The 18,677-nt window shown below is 33.5% G+C and overlaps 1 protein-coding gene across 1 annotated transcript in view; it reads left to right on the top strand.

Moving 5' to 3' along the window:
• LOC108697796 (mucin-2) overlaps positions 1 to 18,677 on the top strand; it is a 113,799-nt gene that overhangs the window by 42,834 nt on the left and 52,288 nt on the right. The window contains exons 61-98 of the mRNA XM_041570643.1: positions 192 to 294; positions 778 to 806; positions 1,053 to 1,155; positions 1,275 to 1,306; positions 2,460 to 2,562; positions 3,392 to 3,438; positions 4,083 to 4,185; positions 4,448 to 4,476; positions 4,724 to 4,826; positions 4,947 to 4,978; positions 5,787 to 5,889; positions 6,215 to 6,261; positions 6,905 to 7,007; positions 7,269 to 7,297; positions 7,554 to 7,656; positions 7,777 to 7,808; positions 8,603 to 8,705; positions 9,030 to 9,076; positions 9,651 to 9,753; positions 10,016 to 10,044; positions 10,292 to 10,394; positions 10,515 to 10,546; positions 11,348 to 11,450; positions 11,776 to 11,822; positions 12,468 to 12,570; positions 12,836 to 12,864; positions 13,112 to 13,214; positions 13,335 to 13,366; positions 14,175 to 14,277; positions 14,597 to 14,643; positions 15,288 to 15,390; positions 15,649 to 15,677; positions 15,925 to 16,027; positions 16,148 to 16,179; positions 16,989 to 17,091; positions 17,416 to 17,462; positions 18,092 to 18,194; positions 18,458 to 18,486. Of these exons, the coding sequence (XP_041426577.1) occupies positions 192 to 294; positions 778 to 806; positions 1,053 to 1,155; positions 1,275 to 1,306; positions 2,460 to 2,562; positions 3,392 to 3,438; positions 4,083 to 4,185; positions 4,448 to 4,476; positions 4,724 to 4,826; positions 4,947 to 4,978; positions 5,787 to 5,889; positions 6,215 to 6,261; positions 6,905 to 7,007; positions 7,269 to 7,297; positions 7,554 to 7,656; positions 7,777 to 7,808; positions 8,603 to 8,705; positions 9,030 to 9,076; positions 9,651 to 9,753; positions 10,016 to 10,044; positions 10,292 to 10,394; positions 10,515 to 10,546; positions 11,348 to 11,450; positions 11,776 to 11,822; positions 12,468 to 12,570; positions 12,836 to 12,864; positions 13,112 to 13,214; positions 13,335 to 13,366; positions 14,175 to 14,277; positions 14,597 to 14,643; positions 15,288 to 15,390; positions 15,649 to 15,677; positions 15,925 to 16,027; positions 16,148 to 16,179; positions 16,989 to 17,091; positions 17,416 to 17,462; positions 18,092 to 18,194; positions 18,458 to 18,486 (2,634 nt within the window). The remainder of the gene's footprint in view (positions 1 to 191; positions 295 to 777; positions 807 to 1,052; positions 1,156 to 1,274; positions 1,307 to 2,459; positions 2,563 to 3,391; positions 3,439 to 4,082; positions 4,186 to 4,447; positions 4,477 to 4,723; positions 4,827 to 4,946; positions 4,979 to 5,786; positions 5,890 to 6,214; positions 6,262 to 6,904; positions 7,008 to 7,268; positions 7,298 to 7,553; positions 7,657 to 7,776; positions 7,809 to 8,602; positions 8,706 to 9,029; positions 9,077 to 9,650; positions 9,754 to 10,015; positions 10,045 to 10,291; positions 10,395 to 10,514; positions 10,547 to 11,347; positions 11,451 to 11,775; positions 11,823 to 12,467; positions 12,571 to 12,835; positions 12,865 to 13,111; positions 13,215 to 13,334; positions 13,367 to 14,174; positions 14,278 to 14,596; positions 14,644 to 15,287; positions 15,391 to 15,648; positions 15,678 to 15,924; positions 16,028 to 16,147; positions 16,180 to 16,988; positions 17,092 to 17,415; positions 17,463 to 18,091; positions 18,195 to 18,457; positions 18,487 to 18,677) is intronic.

The raw sequence follows: 18,677 nt of genomic DNA, 5'->3' as shown, positions 1-18,677 counted from the left end.
TACTATTCATTTTCAACCTCAAAGTTTTTTTCCCAAAAATTTTAATTTCAAAAGGCTCACATTTTTTAATTCAAACGTTCAAATATTTTTCATCTGATAAATGGGAAAACGTTATTGAGGAAATAATTGTAAGTGTGTCATTTTACGGTTAAAAATCTGTAGATGTAAATAATTTCTACTTTTCATTGCAGGAAACATGTCAGTATGTGACCTGTGCAGATGTGACATGCGCAGATGGAGAAACTAAGATGGAAGGTCCAAAAACAGATCCCTGCTGCACACGTTATGTGTGTGGTAAGTTCCAAAATAGAAATATATTTTAAAGAAAGGGTTTAGAAAGGCATGTAATTATTTGTAATTTAATCAAATGTTAAGATTGTTGACAATATATTTATTGTCAATTGCTTTTGGAAATTCTGAGGTTCAGTCAGTGAAGTTTAGAGTAGGTTCAAATAATAGCCAAAATCATTTTTGTTGCTTATTGCTTGATGGGGCTGTATTTAAAAAAAGCAGATGAGATTTCCACAAGGGGGACATATTACCATGCAAAAACTTCTCTTGCCCATTGAGTGTTGCCCATCCTTTCTGCCAATTGCACCATGAAAATCGTTTAAACTTCACAAAACAACTATAGACTTATCCCTGAGATATGGCAACAACAATAGTGCAAACATGAGAAAATATATTTTTTTTTAGCAAAGAAAAAGAAGAAATAAACAAGTTCCACTGTGTTGTAATTGTAAACAAGTTTTGATGTAAATTGTTTTCTCTTCACAGTGCCAGGAACAATTACAACTCCACCACCGGTAAGCTGACACCAAGCACTCATAATACCTGACTATTATGTTTTACTATAGCTAGGTAAAACATAAGAACCATATTCACAGTATTAATGGAAATTTATATTTTTAGATAATTACAAAGCATAAAATAAATTAAATTAATCCCCAATTCTATTAATGTAGTGCAAACATCCCCCAGTCCTATGAACACAATATATTCTGTGTTTTAAGACACATCTAATAAGAATGTTGTAATTTTTTTAATTGTAGGAAATATGCAAATATGTGACATGTACAACAGTGAAATGTGCAGATGGAGAAACTCAGATGGAAGCTCCTTCAGCAGACCCCTGCTGCCCACGTTATATTTGTGGTATGCTCCAAATTTATATGATTTGTAGCAGCTGAACCGAACCTGAAAGAATTGCCATTACCTTATTAAAAAGTAGTGAATAATTATAATTCAGCTTTTATTTTTATTTTGCTTTACAGTTCCAGAGACAACTACTACACCTGCACCAGAGGTAAATTTCTACTAAAAATTTACAATGTCTAGCAACCCTGTGAGCTTCACTTACTGTTTTGTGGGAAGTCCTATAGTAGGCTACAGAAGATCAGACATAATTTCTTAATAAAGAGTTGCTTTGACATATTTATCTAATTCAAATAATCTCATTATTATGCCATGGAGTAGAATCTTGATAGGCAAAAAATTTTTGTACCATCTTTGGACTGTCTGTTGAGCAAAAGAAGAGGTGGCTGTTTATCAGCAGGATTATCCAGTAGAAGCCAAAGATAGAGATACACAGAACATACTAAAAGGAAAAATAGTTTTGGGAATAGTGTCTAGTATTTATAACCAATAGATATGTTATGTTTGTGTAGTAAAGTTCACCTTCACAAATGTCCTGTATCACAGTATGGAGCTCATTAAGTATTTTTAAGTTTGGACTAAATTAAAAATATTACTTGTTTTATTTATATTTGAAGTAATCACTAAGGGACATATTTATCAAGGGTCGAATTTTGAACTGAAAAACCTTCGAAAATCGAATACAAAAAGACCAACCTAATTGAAGTCAAAGTTTTTTTTGGGTCGAATAGGTCCGTTTATAATTGAGTAGGTCCGTATTCGGCCGAAATTGAATTGTATGAATTGAAGGAATAGCACATTCGATCGAATTCGATTTGAAGCTTTTCCCAAAAAAAACTTTGATTTTTCAAAGTCCACCAATTGACTCCAAATAGGTCATAGGAGGTCCCCCATAGGCTAAAACAGCAATTCGTCAGGTTTTAGATGGCGAATGGTCGAAGTAGAATTTTTAAAGAGACAGTAGATGATAAATTTCGATATTCTAATTTTTGAATTTTTTTAAAATTCAAATCGAATTTGGACTATTCCCTAGTCGAAGAACACAAAAAATAGCTCGAAATTTGAATTTTTTTAATTTGAAAATTTACCTCAACCTTTGATAAATCTGCCCCTAACTGTATCAACTGCTTCAACTGCATGCCACTACATAAATGCAGAGTAAGTCAGGAGAACTGATAGCATCAGTTGTATTAGCTGAAGCATAAAATCAAAAATATCTATTTAGGCACAGACCATTGTATTGTATGAACTTCCACAAAGTTAAAAAAAATATAAAATAACAAATCAAATTGTTTTCATTGTAGGAGCCATGCAGTTATGTGACATGTACAGATGTGATATGTGCTGTTGGATATATTAAGACTGAAGCTCCTTCAGGAGATCCCTGCTGCAAACGTTTTGTGTGTGGTAAGTACAAACATAAGGATATTTAATTTGTTTCCTTCATTTCAGTGGTGCCCTGAAATGACCGGCACTGCTCCCCATGCAAGTTCTTCATGTCTCATTTCTACTGTTCATTCCATTTTATAAATAAACAAGAACTTCACAGTTGACTGTTCTTTTCTAGTCAGTTTTAATGCTCTTAAGTAAAAAGATTTATAGGCTTATTATGTGTTATTGTTTAAAGGGGAAGGAAACCTCGTCGGCGCTAACCCCCCTCCCCCCCTCCCGTGTATTGCCCCCCCTCCCTCCTCCCCCCTGGCCTACCCCTCCCGCTGGGCAAATGCCCCTAACTTGTTACTTACCCTTCTGCGCAGGTCCAGTCCAGGGAGTTCACAGGCGACATCTTCTTCCACGCGATCTTCTTCCTCCTTTGACCTGCGCATGCGCAGTAGGATCGTTTCGCCGGTACGATCTACTGCGCATGCGCGTGACTTTTGGCGCATGCGCAGTAGATCCGTACCGGCGAAACGATCCTACTGCTCATGCGCCAAAACGCCGGTCAAAGGAGGAAGAAGATCGCGTGGAAGAAGATGTCGCCTGTGAACTCCCTGGACTGGACCTGCGCAGAAGGGTAAGTAACAAGTTAGGGACATTTGCCCAGCGGGAGGGGTAGGCCAGGGGGGTGGAGGGAGGGGTGGCAATACACGGGAGGGGGGAGGGGGGTTAGCGCCGATGAGGTTTCCTTCCCTTTAAGGTGAGAAATATATAAATTACTTTAATTACAGCAGAGTGAAAAAAGTCTCAGAGAGCTCTGATGGTGTTATTGTAAATTATTTTGTTTTGTTTTTTACAGTTCCACCTTCATTCACAACTCCATCTCCAACCACAACTCCACTACCAGTAAGTTCCCACCATCTCTTACCAATGTGAGCTGTTCATATGGTTTCTCTCTTGATGGGCTGTTGCATGCCCAGTAGTACAAGTATGAAACTGTTTTCTAGGCAATTGCAAATGCCAGATACTAATGCCCCTCAGTTACTTAAGTATGTTTTAAAAATAGCCACTGATAGCCGGAAAACTACAAATATACATTCTTAGCAAGTATTGTTTTAATAAGTTATGGTTATTAATTTAGGTACTAAAATAATCTGTTTCCAAACTGTCTTAGTATTATAAAAGATTCTTTTTGCAAAAATTATGTCTTTAACAGGGACAATTATCCATTTGTGTATCTTAATGTAAGATTGTTCAAAATGCTCTTCTGAGTTCTTTTGTAATTCACATTATTTTTTTCCTTTCGATTTTTATGAGAAAAACTTTAAACTCAAAAACTTGATTGCATTAAAGTGTGTGAAAGAACAAATGAACTCTCATTATACTATTCATTTTTAATCTCAATGTTTTTTTCAAAAATTGTAATTTCAAAAGACTCACATATTTTAATTCAAACGTTCAAATGTTTAATATTATAAATCGGAAAACAATTTTGTGTCATTTTACAGTGAAAAATCTGTAGCTAAAATCTTTTATACTTTTCATTGCAGGAAACATGTCAGTATGTGACCTGTGCAGATGTGACATGCGCAGATGGAGAAACTAAGATGGAAGGTCCAAAAACAGATCCCTGCTGCACACGTTATGTGTGTGGTAAGTTCCAAAATAGAAATATATATAGGGTTTATAAGACTTCTCTTGTTGTCCATTGAGTATTGCCCATCCTTACCACCAATTGTACCATGAGACAAATGTAAACTTCATAAAGAAACTGTTGATGGACCCCTGAGATATGACAACAGCAATTGTGCAAACATGAGAAAATAGTAATTTTTTTAGCAAAGAAATAAATAAATAAAGTCTACTATATTATAATTGTAAACAAGTGTTAATGTAAATTGTTTTCTTTTCACAGTGCCAGGAATAATTACAACCCCACCACCGGTAAGCTGACACCAAGCACACACAATACGTGACTATTATGTTTTATTAAAGCTAGGTAAAACATAAGAACAACAACCATATTTACAGAATTAATGTAAATGAATATTTGTAGACACGTACCTAGCATAAAATTAATTCAATTATTCCATGAATTTTGTGCGAACACACCCTCAGTCCTATGAACACAATATTTTCTTCATTATAAGACACATCAAATGTGAATGTTGTGATTTTTTTTTCATTGTAGGAAATATGCAAATATGTGACATGTACAACAGTGACATGTGCAGATGGAGAAACTCAGATGGAAGCTCCTTCAGCAGACCCCTGCTGCCCACGTTATATTTGTGGTGAGTTACAAGTTGATATGACCTGCAGCAGCTGAACTGAACCTACAAGAATTGCCATTACCTTATCAAAAAAGTTGTGAATAATAATAATTCATCTCATATTTTTCTATTGCTTTACAGTTCCAGAGACAACTACTACACCTGCACCAGTGGTAATGTACCTCCAATAATTTGCAATGTCTAGCAAACCTGATGGGCTTCACTTACTGATTTGTGGGAAGTCCTATAGTAGAATACAGAAGATCAGACATGTTTTGTGAATAAACAGTTGCTTTGACATATTCATCTAAATCAAATAATCTCATCATCATCCCACTGAGTAGAATCTTGATAGCTAATACCTTTTTGTATGCCTTGATAAGGCTGATATTAATTTACTACTTAACCAATGTAAACAAAACATTCATGACAACTTCTTATTTATAGGATCAAATCAATATAATATTCTTGAACCAATATGTTCAAGACTATTAGATTATTTGTAGCGAGATAATTGCTTTTGGACTGTCTGTTGAGCAAAAGAAGAGGTGGATGTTTATCAGCAGGATTATTCAATTGAAGCCAAGGATAGAGATACACAGAACATACTAAAAAGAAAAATTGTGTTGGGAATAGTGTCTAGTATTTATAACCAATACATATGTTACATTTGTGTAGTAAAGTTCCCCTTTACGAATGTCTAGCATAATAGTATGGACCTCATTAAGTATTTTTCAGTATGGACTAAATTAAAAATATGTCTTGTTTTCATTATATTTGAAGTAATCACTTACTGTATCAACTGTTCAAACGACTTCCTACTATAAAAATGCAGAGTTTGTCAGGAGAGCTCACAGCATTAATGCTATTAGCTGAACCATAAAATCAAAAGTATCCATTAAGGCACAGACCATTGCATTGTATGAACTTCCACAAAGGTAAAAAAACGTAAAATAACAAATCGAATTGTTTTCATTGTAGGAGCCATGCAGTTATGTGACATGTACAGATGTGACTTGTGCCGCTGGATATATTAAGACTGAAGCTCCTTCAGGAGATCCCTGCTGCAAACGTTTTGTGTGTGGTAAGTACAAACATAAGGATATTTAATTTGTTTCCTTCATGTCAGTGGTGCCCTGAAATGACCGGCACTGCTCTCCACGCAAGTTCTTCATGTCTCATTTCTACTGTTCATTCCATTTTATAAATAAACAAGAACTTTACAGTTGACTGTTCTTCTCTAGCCAGTTTTAATGCTCTTAAGTAAAGAGATTTATAGGTTTATTATGTGTTCTTGTTTAATGTGAGAAATATATAAATTACTTAAATTACTTGGACAGCAGAGTGAAAAAGGTCTCGGAGAGCTCTGATGGTGTTATTGTAAATTATTTTGTTTTGTTTTTTTACAGTTCCACCGTCATTCACAACTCCATCTCCAACCACAACTCCACTACCAGTAAGTTACCACCATCTCTTACCAATGTGAGCTGTTCATGTGGTTTTTCTCTTGATGGGCTGTTGCATGTCCAGTAGTACAAGCATGAAACTGTTTTCTAGGCAATTGCAAACAGCAGATACTAATGCCCCTCAGTTACTTAAGGATGTTTTAAAAATAACCACTGATAGCCGGAAAACTACAAATATACATTCTTAGCAAGTATTGTTTTAATAAGTCATGGTTTTTAATTTAGGTACTAAAATAATCTGTTTCCAAACTGTCTTAGTGTTATAAAAGATTCTTTTTGCAAAAATTATGTATTTAACAGGGACAATTATCCGTTTGTGTATCTTAATGTAAGATTTTTCAACGTGCTCTTCTGAGTTCTTTTGTAATTCACATTATTTTTTTCCTTTCGATTTTTATGAGAAAAACTTTAAACTCAAAAACTTGATTGCATTAAAGCATGTGAAAGAACAAATGAACTCTCATTCTATTATTCAATTTAAATCTCAATGTTTTTTTAAAAATTGTAATTTCAAAAGGCTCACATTTTTTAATTCAAACGTTCAAATGTTTAATATTATAAATTGGAAAACAATTTTGTGTCATTTTACGGTGAAAAATCTGTGGATAAAATCTTTTATACTTTTCATTGCAGGAAACATGTCAGTATGTGACCTGTGCAGATGTGACATGCGCAGATGGAGAAACTAAGATGGAAGGTCCAAAAACAGATCCCTGCTGCACACGTTATGTGTGTGGTAAGTTCCAAAATAGAAATATATATAGGGTTTATAAGACTTCTCTTGTTGTCCATTGAGTATTGCCCATCCTTACCACCAATTGTACCATGAGACAAATGTAAACTTCATAAAGAAACTGTTGATGGATCCCTGAGATATGACAACAGCAATTGTGCAAACATAAGAAAATAGTGTTTTTTTAGCAAAAAAATAAATAAATAAAGTCTACTATATTGTAATTGTAAACAAGTGTTAATGTAAATTGTTTTCTTTTCACAGTGCCAGGAATAATTACAACCCCACAACCGGTAAGCTGACACCAAGCACACACAATACATGACTATTATGTTTTACTCAAGCTAGGTAAAACATAAGAACAACAACCAAATTTACAGAATTAATCTAAATGAATATTTGTAGACACTTACCTAGCATAAAATTAATTAAATTATTCCCTTATTCCATGAATTTAGCGTGAACACACCCTCAGTCCTATGAACACAATATTTTCTTCATTATAAGACACATGAAATGTGAATGTTGTGATTTTTTTTTTCATTGTAGGAAATATGCAAATATGTGACATGTAAAACAGTGACATGTGCAGATGGAGAAACTCAGATGGAAGCTCCTTCAGCAGACCCCTGCTGCCCACGTTATATTTGTGGTGAGTTACAAGTTGATATGACCTGCAGCAGCTGAACTGAACCTACAAGAATTGCCATTACCTTATCAAAAAAGTTGTGAATAATAATAATTCATCTCATATTTTTCTATTGCTTTACAGTTCCAGAGACAACTACTACACCTGCACCAGTGGTAATGTACCTCCAATAATTTGCAATGTCTAGAAAACCTGATGGGCTTCACTTACTGATTTGTGGGAAGTCCTATAGTAGAATACAGAAGATCAGACATGTTTTGTGAATAAACAGTTGCTTTGACATATTCATCTAAATCAAATAATCTCATCATCATCCCACTGAGTAGAATCTTGATAGCTAATACCTTTTTGTATGTCTTGATAAGGCTGATATTAATTTACTACTTAACCATGTAAACAAAACATCCATGACAACTTTTTATTTATAGGATCAAATCAATATAATATTCTTGAACCAATATGTTCAAGACTATTAGATTATTTGTAGTGAGATAATTGCCTTTGGACTGAAAGAAGAGGTAGTTTATCAGCAGGATTATTCAATTGAAGCCAAGGATAGAGATACACAGAACATACTAAAAAGAAAAATTGTGTTGGGAATAGTGTCTAGTATTTATAACCAATAAATGTGTTACATTTATGTAGTAAAGTTCCCCTTTATGAATGTCTAGCATAATAGTATGGACCTCATTAAGTATTTTTCAGTATGGACTAAATTAAAAGTATGTCTTGTTTTCATTATATTTGAAGTAATAACTTACTGTATCAACTGTTCAAACTACTTCCTACTATAAAAATTCAGAGTTTGTCAGGAGAACTCACAGCATTAATGCTATTGGCTGAACCATAAAATCAAAAGTATCTATTTAGGCACAGACCATTGTATTGTATGAACTTCCACAAAGGTAAAAAAAATGTAAAATAACAAATCGAATTGTTTTCATTGTAGGAGCCATGCAGTTATGTGACATGTACAGATGTGACTTGTGCCGCTGGATATATTAAGACTGAAGCTCCTTCAGGAGATCCCTGCTGCAAACGTTTTGTGTGTGGTAAGTACAAACATAAGGATATTTAATTTGTTTCCTTCATTTCAGTGGTGCCCTGAAATGACCGGCACTGCTGTCCACGCAAGTTCTTCATGTCTCATTTCTACTGTTCATTCCATTTTATAAATAAACAAGAACTTTACAGTTGACTGTTCTTCTCTAGCCAGTTTTAATGCTCTTAAGTAAAGAGATTTATAGGTTTATTATGTGTTATTGTTTAAGGTGAGAAATATATAAATTACTTTAATTACTTGGACAGCAGAGTGAAAAAGGTCTCAGAGAGCTCTGATGGTGTTATTGTAAATTATTTTGTTTTGTTTTTCACAGTTCCACCATCATTCACAACTCCATCTCCAAGCACAACTCCACTACCAGTAAGTTCCCACCATCCCTTACCAATGTGAGCTGTTCATGTGGTTTCTCTTTCGATGGGCTGTTGCATGTCCAGTAGTACAAGCATGAAACTGTTTTCTAGGCAATTTCAAACAGCAGATACTAATGTCCCTCAGTTACTTAAGGATGTTTTAAAAATAGCCACTGATAGCCGGAAAACTACAAATATACATTCTTAGCAAGTATTGTTTTAATAAGTCATGGTTATTAATTTAGGTACTAAAATAATCTGTTTCCAAACTGTCTTAGTGTTATAAAAGATTCTTTTTTCAAAAATTATGTCTTTAACAGGGACAATTATCCATTTGTGTATCTTAATGTAAGATTGTTCAACATGCTCTTCTGAGTTGCATTAAAGTGTGTGAAAGAACAAATGAACTCTCATTCTACTATTCATTTTTAATCTCAATGTTTTTTTCAAAAATTGTAATTTCAAAAGTCTCACATTTTTTAATTCAAACGTTCAAATGTTTAATATTATAAATCGGAAAACAATTTTGTGTCATTTTACGGGGAAAAATCTGTGGATAAAATCTTTTATACTTTTCATTGCAGGAAACATGTCAGTATGTGACCTGTGCAGATGTGACATGCGCAGATGGAGAAACTAAGATGGAAGGTCCAAAAACAGATCCCTGCTGCACACGTTATGTGTGTGGTAAGTTCCAAAATAGAAATATATATAGGGTTTATAAGACTTCTCTTGTTGTCCATTGAGTATTGCCCATCCTTACCACCAATTGTACCATGAGACAAATGTAAACTTCATAAAGAAACTGTTGATGGACCCCTGAGATATGACAACAGCAATTGTGCAAACATGAGAAAATAGTAATTTTTTTAGCAAAGAAATAAATAAATAAAGTCTACTATATTATAATTGTAAACAAGTGTTAATGTAAATTGTTTTCTTTTCACAGTGCCAGGAATAATTACAACCCCACCACCGGTAAGCTGACACCAAGCACACACAATACGTGACTATTATGTTTTATTAAAGCTAGGTAAAACATAAGAACAACAACCATATTTACAGAATTAATGTAAATGAATATTTGTAGACACGTACCTAGCATAAAATTAATTCAATTATTCCATGAATTTTGTGCGAACACACCCTCAGTCCTATGAACACAATATTTTCTTCATTATAAGACACATCAAATGTGAATGTTGTGATTTTTTTTTCATTGTAGGAAATATGCAAATATGTGACATGTACAACAGTGACATGTGCAGATGGAGAAACTCAGATGGAAGCTCCTTCAGCAGACCCCTGCTGCCCACATTATATTTGTGGTGAGTTACAAGTTGATATGACCTGCAGCAGCTGAACTGAACCTACAAGAATTCCCATTACCTTATCAAAAAAGTTGTGAATAATAATAATTCATCTCATATTTTTCTATTGCTTTACAGTTCCAGAGACAACTACTACACCTGCACCAGTGGTAATGTACCTCCAATAATTTGCAATGTCTAGAAAACCTGATGGGCTTCACTTACTGATTTGTGGGAAGTCCTATAGTAGAATACAGAAGATCAGACATGTTTTGTGAATAAACAGTTGCTTTGACATATTCGTCTAAATCAAATAATCACATCATCATCCCACTGAGTAGAATCTTGATAGCTAATACCTTTTTGTATGTCTTGATAAGGATGATTTTAATTTACTACTTAACCATGTAAACAAAACATTCATGACAACTTTTTATTTATAGGATCAAATCAATATAATATTCTTGAACCAATATGTTCAAGACTATTAGATTATTTGTAGTGAGATAATTGCCTTTGGACTGAAAGAAGAGGTAGTTTATCAGCAGGATTATTCAATTGAAGCCAAGGATAGAGATACACAGAACATACTAAAAAGAAAAATTGTGTTGGGAATAGTGTCTCGTATTTATAACAAATAAATGTGTTACATTTGTGTAGTAAAGTTCCCCTTTATGAATGTCTAGCATAATAGTATGGACCTCATTAAGTATTTTTCAGTATGGACTAAATTAAAAGTATGGCTTGTTTTCATTATATTTGAAGTAATAACTTACTGTATCAACTGTTCAAACTACATCCTACTATAAAAATTCACAGTTTGTCAGGAGAACTCACAGCATTAATGCTATTGGCTGAACCATAAAATCAAAAGTATCTATTTAGGCACAGGTCATTGTATTGTATGAACTTCCACAAAGGTAAAGGTAAAAAAAAACGTAAAATAACAAATCGAATTGTTTTCATTGTAGGAGCCATGCAGTTATGTGACATGTACAGATGTGACTTGTGCCGCTGGATATATTAAGACTGAAGCTCCTTCAGGAGATCCCTGCTGCAAACGTTTTGTGTGTGGTAAGTACAAACATAAGGATATTTAATTTGTTTCCTTCATTTCAGTGGTGTCCTGAAATGACCGGCACTGCTCTCCACGCAAGTTCTTCATGTCTCATTTCTACTGGTCATTCCAATTTATAAATAAACAAGAACTTTACAGTTGACTGTTCTTCTCTAGCCAGTTTTAATGCTCTTAAGTAAAGAGATTTATAGGTTTATTATGTGTTCTTGTTTAATGTGCGAAATATATAAATTTCTTAAATTACTTGGACAGCAGAGTGAAAAAGGTCTCGGAGAGCTCTGATGGTGTTATTGTAAATTATTTTGTTTTGTTTTTTTACAGTTCCACCGTCATTCACAACTCCATCTCCAGCCACAACTCCACTATCAGTAAGTTACCACCATCTCTTACCAATGTTAGCTGTTCATGTGGTTTCTCTCTTGATGGGCTGTTGCATGTCCAGTAGTACAAGTATGAAACTGTTTTCTAGGCAATTGCAAACAGCAGATACTAATGCCCCTCAGTTACTTAAGGATGTTTTAAAAATAACCACTGATAGCCGGAAAACTACAAATATACATTCTTAGCAAGTATTGTTTTAATAAATCATGGTTTTTAATTTAGGTACTAAAATAATCTGTTTCCAAACTGTCTTAGTGTTATAAAAGATTCTTTTTGCAAAAATTATGTCTTTAACAGGGACAATTATCCGTTTGTTTATCTTAATGTAAGATTTTTCAACGTGCTCTTCTGAGTTCTTTTGTAATTCACATTATTTTTTTTCCTTTCGATTTTTATGAGAAAAACTTTAAACTCAAAAACTTGATTGCATTAAAGTGTGTGAAAGAACAAATAAACTCTCATTCTACTATTCATTTTTAATCTCAATGTTTTTTTCAAAAATTGTAATTTCAAAAGGCTCACATTTTTTAATTCAAACGTTCAAATGTTTAATATTATAAATCGGTAAACAATTTTGTGTCATTTTACAGTGAAAAATCTGTAGATTAAATCTTTTATACTTTTCATTGCAGGAAACATGTCAGTATGTGACCTGTGCAGATGTGACATGCGCAGATGGAGAAACTAAGATGGAAGGTCCAAAAACAGATCCCTGCTGCACGCGTTATGTGTGTGGTAAGTTCCAAAATAGAAATATATATAGGGTTTATAAGACAACTTCTCTTGTTGTCCATTGAGTATTGCCCATCCTTACCACCAATTGTACCATCAGACAAATGTAAACTTCATAAAGAAACTTTTGATGGATCCCTGAGATATGACAACAGCAATTGTGCAAACATAAGAAAATAGTGATTTTTTTAGCAAAAAAATAAATAAATAAAGTCTACTATATTGTAATTGTAAACAAGTGTTAATGTAAATTGTTTTCTTTTCACAGTGCCAGGAATAATTACAACCCCACCACCGGTAAGCTGACACCAAGCACACACAATATGTGACTATTATGTTTTACTAAAGCTAGGTAAAACATAAGAACAAAAACCATATTTACAAAATTAATGTAAATGAATATTTTTAGACACGTACCTAGCATAAAATGAATTAAATGATTCCCTTATTCCATGAATTTAGTGCGAACACACCCTCAGTCCTATGAACACAATATTTTCTTCATTATAAGACACTTCAAATGTGAATGTTGTGATTTTTTTAGGAAATATGCAAATATGTGACATGTCAAACAGTGACATGTGCAGATGGAGAAACTCAGATGGAAGCTCCTTCAGCAGACCCCTGCTGCCCACGTTATATTTGTGGTAAGTTCCAAGTTGATATGACCTGCAGCAGCTGAACTGAACCTACAAGAATTGCCATTACCTTATCATAAAAGTTGTGAATAATAATAATTCATCTCATATGTTTCTATTGCTTTACAGTTCCAGAGACAACTACTACACCTGCACCAGAGGTAATGTACCTCCAATAATTTGCAATGTCTAGCAAACCTGATGGGCTTCAGTTACTGATTTGTGGGAAGTCCTATAGTAGGCTACAGAAGATCAGACATGTTTTTTGAATAAACAGTTGCTTTGACATATTCATCTAAATCAAATAATCTCATCATCATCCCACTGAGTAGAATCTTGATAGCTAATACCTTTTTGTATGTCTTGATAAGGCTGATATTAATTTACTACTTAACCATGTAAACAAAACATTCATGACAACTTCTTATTTATAGGATCAAATCAATATAATATTCTTGAACCAATATGTCCAAGACTATTAGATTATTTGTAGTGAGATAATTGCCTTTGGACTGTCTGATGAGTAAAAGAAGAGGTGGATGTTTATCAGCAGGATTATTCAATTGAAGCCAAGGATAGAGATACACAGAACATATTAAAAAGAAAAATTGTGTTGGGAATAGTGTCTAGTATTTATAACCAATAAATGTGTTACATTTGTGTAGTAAAGTTCCCCTTTACGAATGTCTAGCATAATAGTATAGACCTCATTAAGTATTTTTCAGTATGGACTAAATTAAAAATATGGCTTGTTTTCCTTATATTTGAAGTAATCACTTACTGTATCAACTGTTCAGACTACTTCCTACTATAAAAATGCAGAGTTTGTCAGGAGAGCTCACAGCATTAATGCTATTGGCTGAACCATAAAATCAAAAGTATCCATTAAGGCACAGACCATTGTATTGTATGAACTTCCACAAAGGTAAAAAAAACGTAAAATAACAAATAAAATTGTTTTCATTGTAGGAGCCATGCAGTTATGTGACATGTACAGATGTGACTTGTGCCGCTGGATATATTAAGACTGAAGCTCCTTCAGGAGATCCCTGCTGCAAACGTTTTGTGTGTGGTAAGTACAAACATAAGGATATTTAATTTGTTTCCTTCATTTCAGTGGTGTCCTGAAATGACCGGCACTGCTCCCCATGCAAGTTCTTCATGTCTCATTTCTACTGTTCATTCCATTTTATAAATAAACCAGAACTTTACAGTTGACGGTTCTTCTCTAGCCAGTTTTAATGCTCTTAAGTAAAGAGATTTATAGGTTTATTATTTGTTATTGTTTAAGGTGAGAAATATATTAATTACTTTAATTACTTGGACAGCAGAGTGAAAAAGGTCTCAGAGAGCTCTGATGGTGTTTTTGTAAATTGTTTTGTTTTTTACAGTTCCACCGTCATTCACAACTCCATCTCCAATCACAACTCCACTACCAGTAAGTTCCCACCATTTCTTACCAATGTGACCTGTTCATGTGGTTTCTCTCTTGATGGGCTGTTGCATGTCCAGTAGTACAAGTATGAAACTGTTTTCTAGGCAATTTCAAACAGCAGATACTACTGTCCCTCAGTTACTTAAGGATGTTTAAAAAATAGCCACTGATAGCCAGAATACTACAAATATACATTCTTAGCAAGTATTGTTTTAATAAGTCATGGTTATTAATTTAGGTACTAAAATAATCTATTTCCAAACTGTCTTAGTATTATAAAAGATTCTTTGTGCAAAAATGATGTATTTAACAGGGACAATTATCCATTTGTGTATCTTAATGTAAGATTGTTCAACGTGCTCTTCTGAGTTCTTTTGTAATTCACATTATTTTTTTCCTTTCGATTTTTATGAGAAAAACTTTAAACTCAAAAACTTGATTGCATTAAAGCGTGTGAAAGAACAAATGAACTCTCATTCTACTATTCAATTTAAATCTCAATGTTTTTTTTAAAAATTGTAATTTCAAAAGGCTCACATTTTATAATTCAAACGTTCAAATGTTTAATATTATAAATCGGAAAACAATTTTTTGTCATTTTACGGTGAAAAATCTGTAGATAAAATCTTTTATACTTTTCATTGCAGGAAACATGTCAGTATGTGACCTGTGCAGATGTGACATGCGCAGATGGAGAAACTAAGATGGAAGGTCCAAAAACAGATCCCTGCTGCACACGTTATGTGTGTGGTAAGTTCCAAAATAGAAATAAATATAGGATTTATAAGACAACTTCTCTTGTTGTCCATTGAGTATTGCCCATCCTTACCACCAATTGTACCATGAGACAAATGTAAACTTCATAAAGAAACTGTTGATGGATCCCTGAGATATGACAACAGCAATTGTGCAAACATGAGTAATTTTTTTAGCAAAAAAATAAATAAATAAAGTCTACTATATTATAATTGTAAACAAGTGTTAATCTAAATTGTTTTCTTTTCACAGTGCCAGGAATAATTACAACCCCACCACCGGTAAGCTGACACCAAGCACACACAATATGTGACTATTATGTTTTATTAAAGCTAGGTAAAACATAAGAACAACAACCATATTTACAGAATTAATGTAAATGAATATTTTTAGACACGTACCTAGCATAAAATTAATTCAATTATTCCATGAATTTTGTGCGAACACACCCTCAGTCCTATGAACACAATATTTTCTTCATTATAAGACACATCAAATGTGAATGTTGTGATTTTTTTTTCATTGTAGGAAATATGCAAATATGTGACATGTACAACAGTGACATGTGCAGATGGAGAAACTCAGATGGAAGCTCCTTCAGCAGACCCCTGCTGCCCACGTTATATTTGTGGTGAGTTACAAGTTGATATGACCTGCAGCAGCTGAACTGAACCTACAAGAATTGCCATTACCTTATCAAAAAAGTTGTGAATAATAATAATTCATCTCATATTTTTCTATTGCTTTACAGTTCCAGAGACAACTACTACACCTGCACCAGTGGTAATGTACCTCCAATAATTTGCAATGTCTAGCAAACCTGATGGGCTTCACTTACTGATTTGTGGGAAGTCCTATAGTAGGCTACAGAAGATCAGACATGTTTTGTGAATAAACAGTTGCTTTGACATATTCATCTAAATCAAATAATCTCATCATCATCCCACTGAGTAGAATCTTGATAGCTAAAACCTTTTTGTATGTCTTGATAAGGCTGATATTCATTTACTACTTAACCAATGTAAACAACACATTAAACTACTTACTTACAGGATCAAATCAATATAATATTCTTGAGCTAATATGTTCAAGACTATTACTGTAGATTATTTGTAGCGTGATAATTGCCTTTGGACTGTCTGTTGAGCAAAAGAAGAGGTGGATGTTTATCAGCAGGATTATTCAATTGAAGCCAAGGATAGAGATACACAGAACATACTAAAAAGAAAAATTGTGTTGGGAATAGTGTCTAGTATTTATAACCAATAAATGTGTTACATTTGTGTAGTAAAGTTCCCCTTTATGAATGTCTAGCATAATAGTATGGACCTCATTAAGTATTTTTCAGTATGGACTAAATTAAAAGTATGTCTTGTTTTCATTATATTTGAAGTAATAACTTACTGTATCAACTGTTCAAACTACTTCCTACTATAAAAATTCAGAGTTTGTCAGGAGAACTCACAGCATTAATGCTATTGGCTGAACCATAAAATCAAAAGTATCCATTAAGGCACAGACCATTGTATTGTATGAACTTCCACAAAGGTAAAAAAAACGTAAAATAACAAATCAAATTGTTTTCATTGTAGGAGCCATGCAGTTATGTGACATGTACAGATGTGACTTGTGCCGCTGGATATATTAAGACTGAAGCTCCTTCAGGAGATCCCTGCTGCAAACGTTTTGTGTGTGGTAAGTACAAACATAAGGATATTTAATTTGTTTTCTTCCTTTCAATGGTACTCTGAAATGACCAGCACTGCTCTCCATGCAAGTTCTTCATGTCTCATTTCTACTGTTAATTCCATTTTATAAATAAACAAGAACTTTACAGTTGACTGATCTTCTCTAGCCAGTTTTAATGCTCTTAAGTAAAGAGATTTATAGGTTTATTATGTGTTCTTGTTCAAGGTGAGAAATATATAAATTACTTTAATTACTTGGACAGCAGAGTGAAAAAGGTCTCAGAGAGCTCTGATGGTGTTATTGTAAATTATTTTGTTTTGTTTTTTACAGTTCCACCTTCATTCACAACTCCATCTCCAACCACAACTCCACTCCCAGTAAGTTCCCACCATCTCTTACCAATGTGACCTGTTCATGTGGTTTCTCTCTTGATGGGCTTTTGTATACCCAGTAGTACAAGTATGAAACTGTTTTCTAGGCAATTGCAAACGGCAGAAACTAATGCCCCTCAGTTACTTAAGGATGTTTTAAAAATAGCCACTGATACCCGGAAAACTACAAATATACATTCTTAGCAAGTATTGTTTTAATAAGTCATGGTTTTTAATTTAGGTACTAAAATAATCTTTTTCCAAACTGTCTTAGTATTATAAAATATTCTTTTTGCAAAAATTATGTCTTTAACAGGGACAATTATCAATTTGTGTATCTTAATGTAAGATTGTTCAACATGCTCTTCTGAGTTCTTTTGTAATTCACATTATTTTTTTCCTTTCGATTTTTATGAGAAAAACTTGATTGCATTAAAGTGTGTGAAAGATCAAATGAACTCTCATTCTACTATTCATTTTTAATCTCAATTTGTTTTTCAAAAATTGTAATTTCAAAAGGCTCACATTTTTTAATTCAAACGTTCAAATGTTTAATATTATGAATCGGAAAACAATTTTGTGTCATTTTACAGTGAAAAATCTGTAGATAAAATTTTTTATACTTTTCATTGCAGGAAACATGTCAGTATGTGACCTGTGCAGATGTGACATGCGCAGATGGAGAAACTAAGATGGAAGGTCCAAAAACAGATCCCTGCTGCACACGTTATGTGTGTGGTAAGTTCCAAAATAGAAATAAATATAGGGTTTATAAGACAACTTCTCTTGTTGTCCATTGAGTATTGCCCATCCTTACCACCAATTGTACCATCAGACAAATGTAAATGTCATAAAGAAACTGTTGATGGATCCCTGAGATATGAAAACAACAATTGTGCAAACATAAGAAGATAGTGTTTTTTAGCAAAAAAATAAATAAATAAAGTCTACTATATTGTAATTGTAAACAAGTGTTAATGTAAATTGTTTTCTTTTCACAGTGCCAGGAATAATTACAACCCCACCACCGGTAAGCTGACACCAAGCACACACAATACGTGACTATTATGTTTTATTAAAGCTAGGTAAAACATAAGAACAACAACCATATTTACAAAATTAATGTAAATAAATATTTTTAGACACGTACCTAGCATAAAATGAATTAAATTATTCCCTTATTCCATGAATTTAGTGCGAACACACCCTCAGTCCTATGAA

This window comes from Xenopus laevis, chromosome 7S (assembly GCF_017654675.1).
Source record: "Xenopus laevis strain J_2021 chromosome 7S, Xenopus_laevis_v10.1, whole genome shotgun sequence".
Lineage (NCBI taxonomy): Eukaryota > Metazoa > Chordata > Amphibia > Anura > Pipidae > Xenopus > Xenopus laevis.
Note: the sequence above shows the minus strand (reverse complement) of the source record. Positions and strands in the feature narration are given on the sequence as shown.